Source organism: Aethalodelphis obliquidens, unplaced genomic scaffold (assembly GCF_003676395.1).
Source record: "Aethalodelphis obliquidens isolate GAN/ISIS:26980383/991018 unplaced genomic scaffold, ASM367639v1 scaffold125, whole genome shotgun sequence".
Taxonomy (NCBI): Eukaryota; Metazoa; Chordata; class Mammalia; order Artiodactyla; family Delphinidae; genus Aethalodelphis; species Aethalodelphis obliquidens.
Window position 1 is genome coordinate 1,236,701 of NW_020838069.1, and position 13,925 is coordinate 1,250,625.

At 57.2% G+C, this 13,925-nt stretch overlaps 2 protein-coding genes across 8 annotated transcripts; one reads left to right on the forward strand and one right to left on the reverse strand.

The window, feature by feature from the left end:
* The first annotated feature begins 417 nt into the window (after positions 1 to 417).
* Positions 418 to 2,654, forward strand: INKA1 (inka box actin regulator 1). Its single transcript, XM_027098845.1, is given in 3 exon segments — positions 418 to 1,067; positions 1,812 to 2,108; positions 2,110 to 2,654. Coding segments are annotated over 3 exon segments (1,014 nt in total). The 5' UTR covers positions 418 to 854; the 3' UTR covers positions 2,614 to 2,654.
* Positions 2,655 to 2,828: 174 nt separating this feature from the next.
* Positions 2,829 to 13,359, reverse strand: UBA7 (ubiquitin like modifier activating enzyme 7). 7 transcript variants are annotated; one of them, XM_027098837.1, is made up of 24 exons: positions 11,391 to 13,358; positions 11,138 to 11,306; positions 10,904 to 11,038; positions 10,688 to 10,794; positions 10,280 to 10,370; positions 10,044 to 10,179; positions 9,746 to 9,843; positions 9,506 to 9,652; positions 8,909 to 9,091; positions 8,620 to 8,727; positions 8,383 to 8,463; positions 8,150 to 8,305; positions 7,891 to 8,056; positions 7,606 to 7,811; positions 7,443 to 7,507; positions 7,168 to 7,351; positions 7,020 to 7,094; positions 6,582 to 6,765; positions 5,972 to 6,054; positions 5,605 to 5,691; positions 5,322 to 5,513; positions 3,677 to 3,769; positions 3,501 to 3,601; positions 2,829 to 3,043 (listed from the first exon to the last, which is right to left on the reverse strand). In XM_027098837.1, the coding sequence occupies exons 1-24, from the start codon at positions 11,444 to 11,446 to the stop codon at positions 2,914 to 2,916; spliced, it is 3,033 nt and encodes a 1,010-aa protein (XP_026954638.1). In that variant the 5' UTR covers positions 11,447 to 13,358; the 3' UTR covers positions 2,829 to 2,913. The 7 variants fall into 7 exon arrangements, with proteins under 7 accessions (XP_026954638.1, XP_026954639.1, XP_026954641.1 ...); XM_027098838.1 differs by lacking the exon at positions 8,383 to 8,463 and having other exon boundaries at positions 11,391 to 13,359; XM_027098840.1 differs by lacking the exon at positions 8,150 to 8,305 and having other exon boundaries at positions 11,391 to 13,359.
* Between the last annotated feature and the right edge of the window lie 566 nt (positions 13,360 to 13,925).

Below are 13,925 nucleotides of genomic sequence, written 5' to 3' on the forward strand. Positions count from 1 at the left end.
TCTCCCCTTGATGGCTCATCCAGATCCCATACAAAATGCCACCTCCTCTGAGAGTCCCCTCTCCCAACCTGGCCCGTTGCCCTCATTCCCTGGTATTTTTCTGTCTACAGACTTGTCTAGTTTGTCTCCAGTTAGTCTGTGTCCTTGAACCTAGCCTCCGACTATGGAGCGGGCTCAGGGAAGGTGGGTCAGAGAGCCCCGCCGTAGCCCCTTGTACTCAGCCCGCATGTGGTCTGGGGCAGAGGGGATGGGAGTGTCGCCGCGGGAATCGCAGCTAACCGGGCGCTGCCCACTAGAGGGCAGCCCTGCTTAGCTAGGCCGAGATGAGGGGCAGATAGGGCGGGGTCTGGGCCTTGGCCGAGGCTCCTCCCCGGTGCTGCAAAGAGGTTCGGCGTTCCCGGAGTCCTCTGAGGGGCCGGACCCCTCCCATGACTTCCAGGGACTGTCAAGGCCGGCTACAGGAGCGGATTCAGTGGGTCGAACCGCGAGTGGGCCACATCAGTGCCGAATCCGACGATTGGGGGCGCTCTGCCCGCCCAAGGGCGCAGCCGGGGAACCCGCGCGGGAGGGACCACAACTCTATCCTGGGAAAAATGGGGAAGCTGAGGCTACCGCAAGGCAGCGACTTGTCCTGGGTCATGCAGCGAACCCGGAGTCAGCTCAACGGCCTGGGTAGTCAGGGGCCGGACGCGGCCCAGCTTCCAGCTATAGTCCCGCCCCTCCCCCCAGAGCTGCTGTGGAGTTGGTAGTGGGTGTCCGGCTCACCCACCCGGCAGAGTCCGGGGGGCGGGGCCACATCAGCCCCGCCCCAGCCCCATTGGCTGCGGCGCTAGGGGCGGGGCCGGGGCTGCCAGATGTTGGGGCGGCAGCGACGGCGGGAGCTAGGGAGAGGGAGGAGCCGCGGAGCCAGGCGGAGGGTAAGGGCGCCGCTGGACGGCCCGCGGGGCCCTCTCCGCATCCCTCTGGCTGGAGTTCGAAGAGGAACTGGCAGGCCTGGCGGGGGCTCCGGAACGGGCATGCACAGTGCTCGGCTTGACAGTTTCCTGGGCCAGCTCCGCTGGGAACTGGTGAGGCTTGGGAGCGGGTGTGGCTTGTGAGGACGTGTGTGGGGTGCTCGGCTGCCTTCCTGCCCGAACGGCACTCGGGTGGGGGGCTCTCCCGAGTGCCCATCCAAGACAGGATGGGGGCGGGGCGACGCAGATGACCCAGATGGCCCGCGTCGGGTTTCGGACGGTTGGAAGCTGTGCTGGGCATCAAGTAACAGCCGCCCAGCTGGCCGTGCTGCCGGCGCGGCGGAGGAAGTTGGTGGGAGAAACTTCTTGTGGGGCGGAGCAGGGGGCTGTGAGGGACTAAAGAGGTGTGGCGCTGCTATGGATGCCCCCTATTCCAGGCTGGCCTGTACCTCTGTCCTCTATACCCCACCTGGCAGGTGCTCTATTCTTCTCTGAAAGACGCTGCGGGCTTTGGGGAGCTGAATCCCTCAAGAGTCACAGGATGCCCCCCCCAGCCCTGAGCAGGACTTATTTCCCAATGCAGGCCCGCAACCCTGCCTCCCGCCCTGGTGGCGGGTACCGACTTGCCCGGCGCTGCGTGCTGCAGCCTGCCGGACTGCCACCAGGTCGGCCGATGGGAGCCACACGAGCTTCGTGTGCCAGCGCCCCATGCCGGCCCTGTGCCCACTAGAGGCTTTGCTGCCTAGGCCTGCAGGCCAATCCAGCCCTCCTGGGCCTTCTGTTTTGGAATTGGCCTGACCAGGCAGACAGGGGTGACAAGCACTGCTCCTTCGACTTCTGCCCTCTCTTCTTCCACAGCTGTGTGGCCGGGACACAGACTCACCCCCAATGCCTGGCCCCCTTCCAGAACCCCCCAAACCTGGCCCAGGCATGCGGCTCAAGCACCGGCTCAGGGCCTCAGATGCCTTGGAAGAGGACTCAGCCTGTGGTGTGGAGGAAGAGGAGGAAGAAGCTGTGGTGACAGGAGACAGGGGTGCAGCCTTGGGAGGCCCCAGGGAGCATGCCCTAGACTGGGACTCTGGCTTCTCAGAGGTGTCAGGCAGCACATGGAGAGAGGAAGAGCTGCCTGTACTCCAGCATCCAGCACCCTCAGCATGGCCCCCCCCGTAGACAGCGCCTCTCGGCCAGTGGCATCCCCCTGCCTGGCAGAGCTCCTGCGGCCAGTGTACCACCTGCCCACCGACCACGGCCCAAGTCCACCCCAGACGCCTGCCTGGAGCACTGGCAGGGGCTGGAAGCTGAGGACTGGACAGCAGCCCTACTTAGCAGAGGTCGTAGTCGCCAGCCCCTGGTGCTGGGAGACAACTGTTTTGCTGACTTGGTGCACAACTGGATGGAGCTGCCCGAGGCAGCAGGTGAGGGGGACAATGGGGGTGGGCCCCGTGCCCGTGCTCGGCCCCCCCAGTTCCTGCTTGGCCTCTCTGAGCAGCTGCGGCGCCAGCTGGCCAGGGCACGCCGGGCAGCAGTGGCAGGAAAGCGACTGTCATGCCCACCTCGCCCGGAACCCGAACTGCCTGCAGAGGTCTCACGCTTTGCAGCCCTCATGAGTTGCCGCAGTCGCCAGCCCATCATCTGCAATGATGTTGTCAGCTACCTCTGACCCTGCCCTCCAGCCTGGGACAATAAAGGCCTTTCTCTGCACTGTCCTGGTTCCATACCCCTGAGGCTCCAGGAGGCAGCCTCAGTCCTGCAAGGCACAACTCAGGCAGGCGAATCTAAAGAGCCTTTTCCCTCCCTGCAGGGGTCCCTGTCATGTCCATGTCACACCCCATGTGTCTGCCCCGTGTTCCATCATCTATCCTGTCCACTTACACCTTCCTTCAACAAGCATTTATTAAGCGCCTACTGTAGGCTTGGGATGCATGGCTCAACAGAACTGGGTGGTGGGGCTGCTGCCTTGTCACAGCTTGTAGTGCAAGGGTGGGAAGGTAACGTCCTCCTTCTCACCCTCATAGCTGAGCTCCAATACCAGCACCCGCTGCCCAGGCTTAGGCACCTGGCGTGTCACCTCCAGCACCAGATCCGTCACCCTGGTGGCATGGGGGGGAGAGGGGTGGGGAGATTGGGTAGGTGAGCAGTGGCAGGCAGAGAGTGTCCTGGCATGGACTATAGGGTGTTGGCGGGCCATAAGGAGCCCAAGCCAGGAGCAGGAGCAGCCCAAGACAGGAAACATCTGAAACTATTTTAAGAGCGGCTGGCGGGGTGGGCAGGAGGCAGGAAGCTGTGAGTCCTCTGGGAGTGGGCTGTGAAAGGGGAGCTGAGCAGGGCGTGAGCTGGTGGGGCTGGCCAAGCAGGCAGCTCCTAGAGGCCCCTCCTCAGGCTCTTGGCCCTCACCCCGCCCCCAGCCCATTTGCTGGCTCCATTTGGCAAAAGAAAACTTCAGGAAGGTGTGAGGGGCCCAAATGGGATTGGGAAGAGGAAAGGCTGCTTGTCCCCCACCTCCAACCTCCAGGGACAGAATGAGGTTAAAGCCAGGTGTGGGCTCACCTGCGGGACAGGTGCTGGTCCTGCTTTTCAGGAGACCATCCTGCCGAGTAGAGTAGGGCCTTCCCGTGCAGCAGCATCCTCACCCTCAGCCCATTTAGTTTCTAGAGAGAGACAGGTTAGGTGCCAGCTGGGCCAGGCTGGGCCAGGCCTGGGGGAAGGGCAGGAATGGGGCACACCTGGACATGGGCCAGCAGTGACTCCAGGGTCCTCTCGGGCTGCCCAGCAGGCACTTCCAGGCGGTCCCAACAGGTCCACTTCCAGTGATGGAACTGGGGGGCGGTAGTGGGGAGGAGTGAGAAGCTTCTTACACACACACCCTCCCCCTACCCCAGTTACCAATAGCTTATGGCCCCTTTCCTAGGGGAGGAGCTGGACTAGAGGCAGGAAGGAGAAGCCAGTGGGTGGGGGTGGAAGGTGGGATCTGGGCCCAGAATCTCAACACCCTCCCCGCCCATGCTGGGGCCAGCACAGGAAATGGGGCTACGGGGCCCCCACAGAGGGAAACAGGCGATCCATCACACAGTCGTGTGTGCGTGTGTGTGTGTGTGTGTGTGTGTGTTGTTGGGGGGAGCAATGCTTCCTGAGGAAGCGGGAGCAGGGCTGCTGCAGTCTCTGATAAAACTGCTTGTTCTTCAAATGCAAGGCTGGATGCTGGGGGTGGGGTAAATCCTGTCCCCTAATCCTTTACCACCAGGGCCTTGGACTACTCATGGACACATGGCAAGAGGCACAGTGACTCTAGCAGGAACACAGTCCACAGAGGACTCCTCTTCCTGTCCCTTTGTTCCTTCCTTATTTCTGGAGTCTTGGGGTTCTGGTACCCAGAGCTGAGGGCATAAGGGTAGCAGGCAGCCAGGCACCAAGACAGGAGGAGTTCTGCCAGCTCCCCAGAAAACACAGTGGGGTCAAGCTGAGACGAGGCCAGAGGTGAGATGGGGGACCCTTCCCCTCCCCCTCCTCCACGGACAAAGGCAGCTTGTGTTCTAGCTAGAGGAGGGGCCCCTCACAAAGGGGCTCTGTGTGCTGTGCCCTGAGGGACCCCAGGGCTGCTCAGCAAAAGCCCAGTGCTGGCCCATGACCTCTCCCCTCTCCCCTGGTGAGGGAATTCTCTCTGTACCCTCTCCTCTGCCCTAAGGAAATGCCAACTATTGCAGAGCCTGGGCACACAGCCAGGGGCATTCATAGCCCTACACTTGAAGGAACACACATGTACACAAGCCCACATGTGTACTCACATGCACACACACGCAAGCCCACATTGTGAAAGAGCCCTGCAGTCCCATCTGGCACACAGATGTGCAAGCATGCTCCCTCCATGCCCACACACCACAGGGCCAGGGATGCCCAGACCAGTGTGCACTCACACCTGTGACATGAATGCACACATCCCCACAGGGCTGCACACCCCACACCCGTGGTGGTGAGCTCAGTGCCCTTTAACTCAGGTCGAGGGGGCGGGCCAGGATCCCCATGCTTTGCAAGGCCGATATTAGGCTCTGTTTGGGGCTAGGGCCCTAGTCCCCTCTCCCCCTCAGGGGCACTTCTGGGAAGGAGGGAACTGCGGGGGATGTCTGGCTCCACTAATGAGTTAAAGCTGCAGCTCCCCCAGACCCTGACTGTTGGGGGGTGGGGGTGGTTGACGGCTGCTTCCTGTGTCTGACAGGTCCCAGCCTGGCTTTGCAGCAGGGAGGCGACTGGAGGGAGTCTTGATGACTCCCCCAGAGTCTGGGTCCTGATGAGAGCCTGAAGCTGAAGTAGGGCCTGTTTGGGTAGGTGCAGGGAAAACTCAGGTCTGGTATGGGTGGGGTGTCAAGGGCTCACCTTCTGGATGGCTGGGGCGTGAGGTACCCAGCGGCTAAAGTAGTTTTCAGCCAGGTTCAGGTAGCTGTGGCGAAAGGCACTGCGGGGCCGTGGGCTGCCCACCACCTTATACAGCTCCAGGCCCACCAGGCCAGCCACAGCTGCCGTAGTAGTGGCAATGGCTGGGGTAATCTGGCCCACAATTCGCTTGGTCTGCCAAGGACAGGAGATTTGGTCTGGGCCCAAGGCATAAGGCTAGGGTTTGACCCCCACCTCCAGGCCTGAGCCCCAAGGGGCAGGGTACCTTGGTGCGGTCGGCTGGTGGGATCCCATAATTCTGAGCTCGCAGGCTCGCCGCTGCCGCCACAAAATCCACATGGAAATCATTGTCCTGTGAGGCCCAAGGCACAGTAGTATTAGCATTGTCCCAGTGCCCCTCACCTCGGCCGACCCTGTGCCACTGCACAGCTCTTCACGCAATTCGGTGGGGTGGATGCTCATATCTCCCCACTTAACAGATAAGGAGGCTGAGGCTCGGGGAAGCTGAGCTGCTTCTGGGGTCCTTCTGGGAGGAAAACTCAGGCCAAGGGGCTTCAAAGCTACCTTCTTAGCTCTTGACCTTCCCCAACAACCTCTCTAGCCCGGCCCTTCACCCCCACTTGGGCTCCCACCTTCTCAAATGTCAAGGGTTCCAGGGGAGGGCCCACAGTCCAGATTTCCAGGGCTTCATGCAGTTGCTTCGACTGCTCAGGGCCTGTCAGGAGAAGGGGGTGTCGGGGCAGTCCTTAGTCCCCATGTCCTGCGCTCCTCTGGAGCCTGCTGCCTATCCTTGGTCCCTGCCAAGCCTATCACTTACCACTTTCAGGGAGACCCCTTGATGGATGGTGCAGTCTCCTGTCTAGCAGCCCCAGCCCTCACTTGTGTGTGTGTATGTGTGTGTGTGTGCGCCCATGCACACCTATGTGACTCTGTTCTCATCTGGGGGCCACAGCTAGTTGCTCCCACGGTTTGTGTTTTTTTGTTTGTTTTTTGTTTTTGTTTTCTTTGGCTGAGAGTCTGCCAAAGGAATGGGGGTGGGGTGGGGGTGGGGTAGGCAGCAGGGAGAGGACCTACTGAGGGGCCAGAGGATGAACCCAAGGCTACAGAGAAGCAAGGTCAGAGGGCCTGAGAGGTATTGAGTTGGCTTCAGGGCCCCCAGACCCTGTCTTCTTTCTGCAGCACAGGCTGAGGAGGGTCAGGCCTTTGGGTGACAGCACGGGGGGCCAGGGTCAGGGACCTCACCAAACTCAGCATAAGCCGAAGCCAGCTTCAGGTCACTAGAAAAAATGGGGGCTAAGTCCTGGGGGTCAGGCAATGGCAGCAACTTCAGCAGTCGCCTGAGCACAGTCTGGTCCCGTGAGCCAGGCAGCCCATGCATCTGGGCATACAGGTTGGCAGCCGCCAGCACGTAGAGGAGATGCGTGTCCTGCAATGAGACCAAGAGCATGGGTGGCTGCATGGGCTTGAGCGAGCTTGTGTGGGTGCATGGGGTGGGGGTCACCGCCCATTTGTGGATCTGTTTTGAGTGCCTGCTTCTGCCTCCCATTTGGACACCCACATGTGCACAAACATGGCTCTCTCCCTCTCAGCATCTGTGCATCTCTACAAAATATAGAGGTGCCCACCTCCGCTCTGAGGGGCCATATTCCCATCTCAGGGCCGCCAAGGGACTCCACTCACTTGGCTGGCGTCAAACTCCAAGGGCCGGGGACACTGTTTGGGACCCGACCAGAAACGAGTTCCATTCTCTAGCACCTAGGGAAATGGAGGCTGCTGGGCTCAGTCGGGCCACCCTGAGCCCTCAGCCTCCTGACCCCTAGCCACCCACTTTGTCGGGTGGGAAGCGGCTCAGCAGCTGTGTGATGCCATAATGGAAGCAGAGTTGCCACTGGCCAAGGGCCCAAAGCACGCAGTCTCGCCAGGTCTGTGGACGCTGTCTCAGGACACCCAGCACCACCTGCTGCACGGTCAGCACCTGTGACTCATCCAAGTGTGCCAGAGACGTGAGTGCCCTGCGGACAGAGGAGGAGGTCTGAGGCTAAGCCCTAAGCCTCTTGGTGTTAGGGAGCCTGGGCTCCCATTCACCCTTGTTGGCGGTCTTACTGTTGGTGGCAGTTGACGGTCTCGGCAGACAGATGGAAAAGTCCTTCAAACTCATCCCGGGCCCACTGTGAGGGGAGGGAGGAACCATGAGGTGCCGGTTGGCAAAGGGGTCTGCAGCTGAGGACTGAGCCAGGTGGGTAGGAGTCTCTGGGGTTCTTCTCACCTGCAAGGTGTGCTCGGTTGTGCTGGGGAAGTGCCGCACGGTGCAGACAGGGTAGGAGGCATCCTCAGAAGCTGCAGCGGAGGCGGGGGCTCTGTAGTCCTCAGTCACGTGTGGTATGAACACACAAGCACTGCCCAAGGTGCCCTTTGTGCCCGCCTCCAGTAGTGGCTTCAGATAGTGGGTGCAGCGAGCAGCCACATAGCGCCCTGGCGAAGGGGGCAGAGGGTCAGAAGTGGGGCTGGCACAGCCTCAGACAAAGGGTGAGTTCTAGGCTTGAGCACTCACGGGCCTGGAAACTGTCCAGGGCAGCAGCCACGCCATCCACACTGGAGAAGAAGTTGTCCCCATAGATGTGCTCTGTAGTAAGATCCAGCTGGTAGGTGAGCGGGGTCACCTGCAAGTCTGAGTTCAGGCGGCGAGCGGCCTCTGCAGCCACCTCCGCCTTTGGCCTCTGAGAAGAAAGCAGGAAGACGTTGGGTGGGGGAAGGGGCGCATTGTGGGAGGACAGTCCAGGACACGGGTGTGGGGCTAGGTCAGCACTCACACCAAAGTCCTGAGGCCTGAAGAGAAACTGCCGGCTGAGGTTGGAGCGCTCCACATGGTCCATGTCAGCAACAGTCACGCCCCCACTGCCGCCAGCACCCAGGCCCACTAGGGCAAAGCCTTTGAGCAGCTCACAGCCGATAGCGCCAGCACCCACCTGCCAGCAGGAGCAACCTTAGCCAGAGGGCCAGGACTTGCCCTTCCACATACTCCCAACCTCACGACATAGCTCACCAGGAGGTAGCGCTGGTGGCTCAGCTTCTCCTGAAAACCAGCCCCAAACACTGCAATTTGCCCGTCATAGCGGCAGTCTCTCTAGGGGACACAGACAGGGGTCAGTGATGGCCACTGGCCTGTGCTGCATCTCCCTCCTGCACCCAGTTTTCCAGGTCAGGATCTCGGGACCGTGCTTCCTCTTTCCCCCCAGTCCTGAGTTTGGATAAGGCTTGCACCCCTACCCCAGGTTCTCACCGGTGCATAGTCCTCAGGATTGGGAAAGGGCTCCTCATCTTCTGGAAGGCAATCAAGGGCATCAAAGTACAGCCACTGGTCCAGGGGCATAAACTTCTTGGAGACTGCCTAGAAGTCAGCACTTCAGTCTGGGGACTCTTCCCACCTCCTAATCCCCTCAGATCCTGGCTGAGGGCTGCACCCAGGTTGGTGAAACCCCCAGGGTCACTATCTGGTGTTGGGCACCCTGTGGCACCCACACCGACCTCTGCACCCTTCCCAGCCCCGCCCTGCCTCTACCTGTACCCACCTTCAGCACTTCCTGAGCAGCCACTGCACCCAGCACAGCTGCCATGGGGCTCAAGCCACCAGCACTGCTCAGGGCAACTCTCCGCACCAGAGCCTTATCCAGCTGCTCTTCCAAAGGCTCTCCTTCTGTCCCCTTCAGTGATTCCAGGGCCTGGGCTAGGTCCACCACCATCTCTGCATCAACCTATCGGGTAGAACTCCGTCGGTAAAGCAGCCCCAGCTTGAGCTCCACTCCCCATTTGAAACCTTCAGGCAGCCATCCACCCTGTTCCACAGAAGAGGAAGCAGAAGCCTGAGTGGGAGGGTCCCACTAGTGGATGCCCGGTGCCAGAGAATGGCCCTGGAGGCTTCCCCAACCTGGAGGCACCTTCCAGGCCAGATCTTAGGGGTTAGGAGTAGCATGGGTCCCCAGGCTTTGTGCTTGGCCCTTTCATGGACCCAGCCTCTGGTCTACAGATACTGTGTACCATCTCCTTTATATGAGCGGGGAACTGCTTCTGGATTCAGTCTTGGATCTGTAAGACAGTCATTGTTGCCTCCTGGTAGGTGAGGCCCCGTTAAGACAGAGGCTGGAGGGAGGGGCATCGGGGCCACTCACAGGATCCCAGGGCTTAGGAGGGCGGCCATGGAGCTGCTGAAACTTGTGCAGTGCATGGAAGGCCTGATGCAGGCAGTGGGCACGGTGAACTTCCTGGGGACTCTGGGCCACAACACGGGGCTGAAACAGGGCTGTGTCCAGGGGCTCCTGCAGAGGGCACTCGGTTCACATTCATGTCCAGAACACTGTGGGTCCCTCGAGGTGCCCAAGCTCCCCAACCTCAGATGCACTTGAACTCACGTGGCTCACAGTCTTGGGTCTCTTGACCTCAGTGACAGCCCCACCACGCAAGTAATGAGAGAAAGTTGTTGTGTCCCCAATCTCCAAGGTCCCATCTCCTGGGGGAGATTGAGCCTGGTCAGTATGCCCTCTGAACCTGAGTAGTTCCCCACACCCCATCCTGTCTTGCATCTACATTCTTGATGTTGCTCCACCCTGAGGAAGGGGGAGGGAGAACTTATCTCCAAGGACCAGGCTGTGTCCACCCCCAGTGGGGACCTGGGCACTGAGCCTGGAGTTGGAGTGGGGTTGACTTAACTCTGCACGTGGAGAGGCCGAGGAGCACAGCCGTTGAGCTCCACCATGCCCTCAATGCCTGAGAAAGTCACCAAATCCCCATTGTTGAAGCGGTGGGCATCAGCCTCTTCTCTCAGAGTGAGAATGCCAGGGGAGCCCTGGATAAGAGGTGGCTTGCTCAGGGCTGCCTGTCCCTGCTTTCCACAGGCTCTGGCAGCCCCTCCTTAGTAGGTGAGCACCCCCCACATTAGCACCCACCTGGGAGATGTGCTGGATGGCAGCCACCAAGGGTTCTGCCTCTGTAGGGTCCTGCACAGTGAAGTCCTCACCAAAGTCACAGAACAACTGCCTGTGGTGGGGTGGGAGGGGTCACTGAGATGGCTCAGTTGTTAACTGCCACATTTGTGGTGAAGGGTGACGTACACTAGGGCAAGCCCAGAGGAATCGGGAAAAGAATGCTGGGAGAGGCTTGAAGGATTTACTGGATCAAGTCTGGAGGCTGGGGTAGAGGAAGCACACAAATGGGACTGGGGACTGTATAATCAAGAGGGGATGCCGGGACAGGCCTGAGGTTGGGTGGAGGGGATCTGGAGCAAGCCTGGAGCTGGGGACAGCACTGGGACCAGTTGCTGCCTGTGATGTGGCAGGCTAGGTAAGCCATCTCACCCCACGAGGCCTCGGGTGTCAGCCACCAAAAAGCAGACTCCGTGTTTATGGCAGATGGTGCCCACCTTCAGCTGCTCCTGTAGCTCCGAGGCAGTCAGCACCACCACCTGGGTGGACCTCATGATCAGCAGGGCCAGAACCACTTCAAGCCCACCCTGCTGCTAAAGGCTGGAGGGGGACACTGGGCTGGCCTGGAGAGTAGGGCTGGGAGGGCACCTGGAAGTCCAGCAGCAGGTCCTCGGTGATGTCACCTGTGTGGATGCACACCTGAACAGCTCCATTGAGCTTAGCCAGAAGTTCTTGAGATGCCTCAGCCCTGCTCCTTCCCAAGTCCTGCTCTGAGAGGAAGAACTAAAGAGAGACCCAGTCTGGCTTTAGCAAGGAGTTTTCTCTTGGGCCCTCTCCCCAAGGGCTATGGTCTGGAAACCCATAGCCCCCCAGGACCCTCACCTGGGCAGACAGGTCAGACCAACAGGTAGGGTGGGGATCATGAAGAGTGAGGCTGCCCACGCCCATCAGGACCAGGTTTTTGGCCACCTCAGCCCCCACGCCCTGCAGGCCTGACAGTAGCACCTTGGCTCTCTGAATCCTCTGCATGGCTGGCAAGCCCAGCACATACCTGTGGGTGGGAAGTAAGAGGGCAGGCGATTGGAGATCAGAAGTCAGAAGGCCACCCCGCTCTCCTCCCCACCTCGGGCCTCACAGCTGCCGCGAGTATAGCTCTTCATCCAGCAACTTGGAGGTCTCCAAGACATCCATCCTGAGGCCTGGGGCCGGAAAACAGGCTGCAGCGCTTACAGATAGGGTCTCTGCGTGGCAGGTAGTGCCAGCAGGAGCCAGTGCAAACAGGCACTAAGGCTAAGGAGTGAAGGACACTGCTAGTCACAGCTTTCTTCCTGGTTCCTCTGTCATTTCTGGGGGAAAGCAAAAGTGAAAGTGAAACTAGACTGAGCAGGCTCCTGGTCCTGCCTCCAGCCTGTCCAGCACAGCCTAGCCAGGCAAGGAAGAGTTCTGGCAGCTCTAGGGCACTGGTAAGGTAAGACAGAATTCCTGGATCTGTTCCCCCTCTGGGAGAGCAGGTATTTCTCTTGAGGGAGGGGGCAGGGCCATAGGAGGGATCCATGCGGTCTCCTGTAGCTCCCTAGATGTCCTGAACCTCAGGCCCCTATCCCCCTCAGGGGCCCCTGCCTGGATGGGCTTCCTGCCCACAGAGTACCGGTGGGAACTCCCTTGTCCTGAGCACTCACCTGGTCTCCTAACCACACACAGAGACTTAGAGACCCTAGAGGGCAGAGCCAGTCCCATCCCAGAGGCTGTGAGAGCTTATGGATTATGTTGTCCCACATCCAGGGTTTAAACTACAGACTTGGGGTGGAGCCTAACATCTTTGAGAGCACCTGTGTGCCCCTGCGCCATCTCCTCAGGGATCAGGGATTCCCCTCTGCCCACAGCTGCCTGGTCAGGACAGTCGGCAGCTCTAGGTGGCCTGTCAGGATCTCTCACTGATGAGTGCCAGGACTCAAAGAGGGTTCTCAGTCTCTGAGTGCCAGCCCTGAGAGTGGGAGGCATGGGGCAGCCATGATCACGTGTCCTTATTTGTCATTTAAACTTTTATTTTGAAATAATTATAGACTCAGAGGAAGCTGCAAAAATAGAAAGGAGAGATCCTGTGTACCCTTCACCCACAGATGTCCCCTTCTGCCTTCTTAGGAACTTGGGGCCAGTTCTTTAGAGGATGGACCACAGCTCCCCACAAAAGTCCACAATAGCTAAACCAGGTGCTATCATAAATTCTTTTTTTAAAATTGAGGTAAAATCCATACAACATTAAAATAACCATTTTAAAGTATACAATGTAGTGGCATTTAGTGTATTGACTATGTTGTGCAACCACAATCTCTCTCTAGTTTCAAGACTTCATCACCCACTGAAAAACACCACAACCATGTTAAATAATTGCTACCCATCCCACATCCCACATCTCACCCCCTGGCAAACACTTATATGCTTTCTGTCGCTAGGCATTTGCCCATTCTGGATATTTTATATAAAAGGAATCATACAAAATGTGACCTTTGGTATCTGTTTTCCTTCACTTAATCTTTTTGAGGTTAATCCAAATTGTAGCATGTATCGGTACATCATTCCTTTTTATGGCTGAATAATATTCCATCAGAGGCATATATCACAATTTGTTATCCAGTCACCTGTTGACATTTGAGTTGTTTATGCCTTTTGGATATTATGAATTGTGCTACTACGATTGTTCTTGGACAAGTATTTGAGTACTTGTTTTCAATTCTTTGGGGTATATGTCTAGGAGTAGAATTGCTGGGTCACATGGTAATTCTATGTTTAATTTTTTGACAGACCAAAAAGCTATTTTCCACAAGCAATGTACAGAAGTGATCTCCACATCATGGCCAAACTGGTTTTCCTTTTTTTTTTTTTTTCAAATTATATCCATCCTAGAGGGTGTAAAGTAGTAGGTAATTGTGGGTTTTTTTTTTTCATTCAGTGAACATTTATTGGCTGTGTTATACGTACTAGGTACAGAAACCAGGGCCAGATTCTTAAGTAAGTGGTATCTTCAAATAGATACCAAAAGGCATTTGATGAAATTCAACATCCATTCCTGATTTTTTTTAACTCTTATTAAAATAGAAGTAGATATTTTTTAAAATTGTGGTTTTAACCATTTTTAAATGTACAATTCGGTGGCATTAAGTACATTCACAATATTGTGTAACCATCACCACTATTTCCAGAACTTTTTCTTTATCCCAAAGAGAAATACTGTATCCATTGAAAAGTAACTCTTCAACAATCTTAGATCCCCTGTTTCCCTGGAGCTTCTATTCTATTTTGTCTCTATGACTTTCCCTATTCTAGGTACCTAATGTAGGTGGAATTATAAAGTATTTGCCCTTTTGTGTCTCATTTATTTCACTTAGCATACCTTTTCAACATTCATCTAGGTTGTAGCATGTATCAGAATTTCGGTCCTTTTTTTTATTGTGATAAAATATGCATAAAATGAAATTTACCATTTTAACATCTTTAAATGTACGGTTCAGTAGCATTAAAGACATTCACATTGTTGTGCCACCATCACCACCATTCATCTCCAGAACTTCATCCTCCTAAACTGAAACTCTCAACCCATTAAATAATAACTTCCCATTCCCTCCTTCCCCACCCGTGGCAACAGCCATTCTACTTTCTGTCTCTATGAATT

Excerpts from the sequence above, each read along its gene's own strand:
- UBA7 (XM_027098837.1), bottom strand. The coding sequence starts at position 11,446 with ATGGATGTCTTGGAGACCTCCAAGTTGCTGGATGAAGAGCTATACTCG. Across the intron at positions 9,844-10,043 it reads TCGGCCTCTCCACGTGCAGA|GAGATGGGACCTTGGAGATT; the intron begins GTTAAGTCAACC and ends AATCTCCCCCAG. Across the intron at positions 3,044-3,500 it reads GACCAGCACCTGTCCCGCAG|GGTGACGGATCTGGTGCTGG; the intron begins GTGAGCCCACAC and ends CCATGCCACCAG.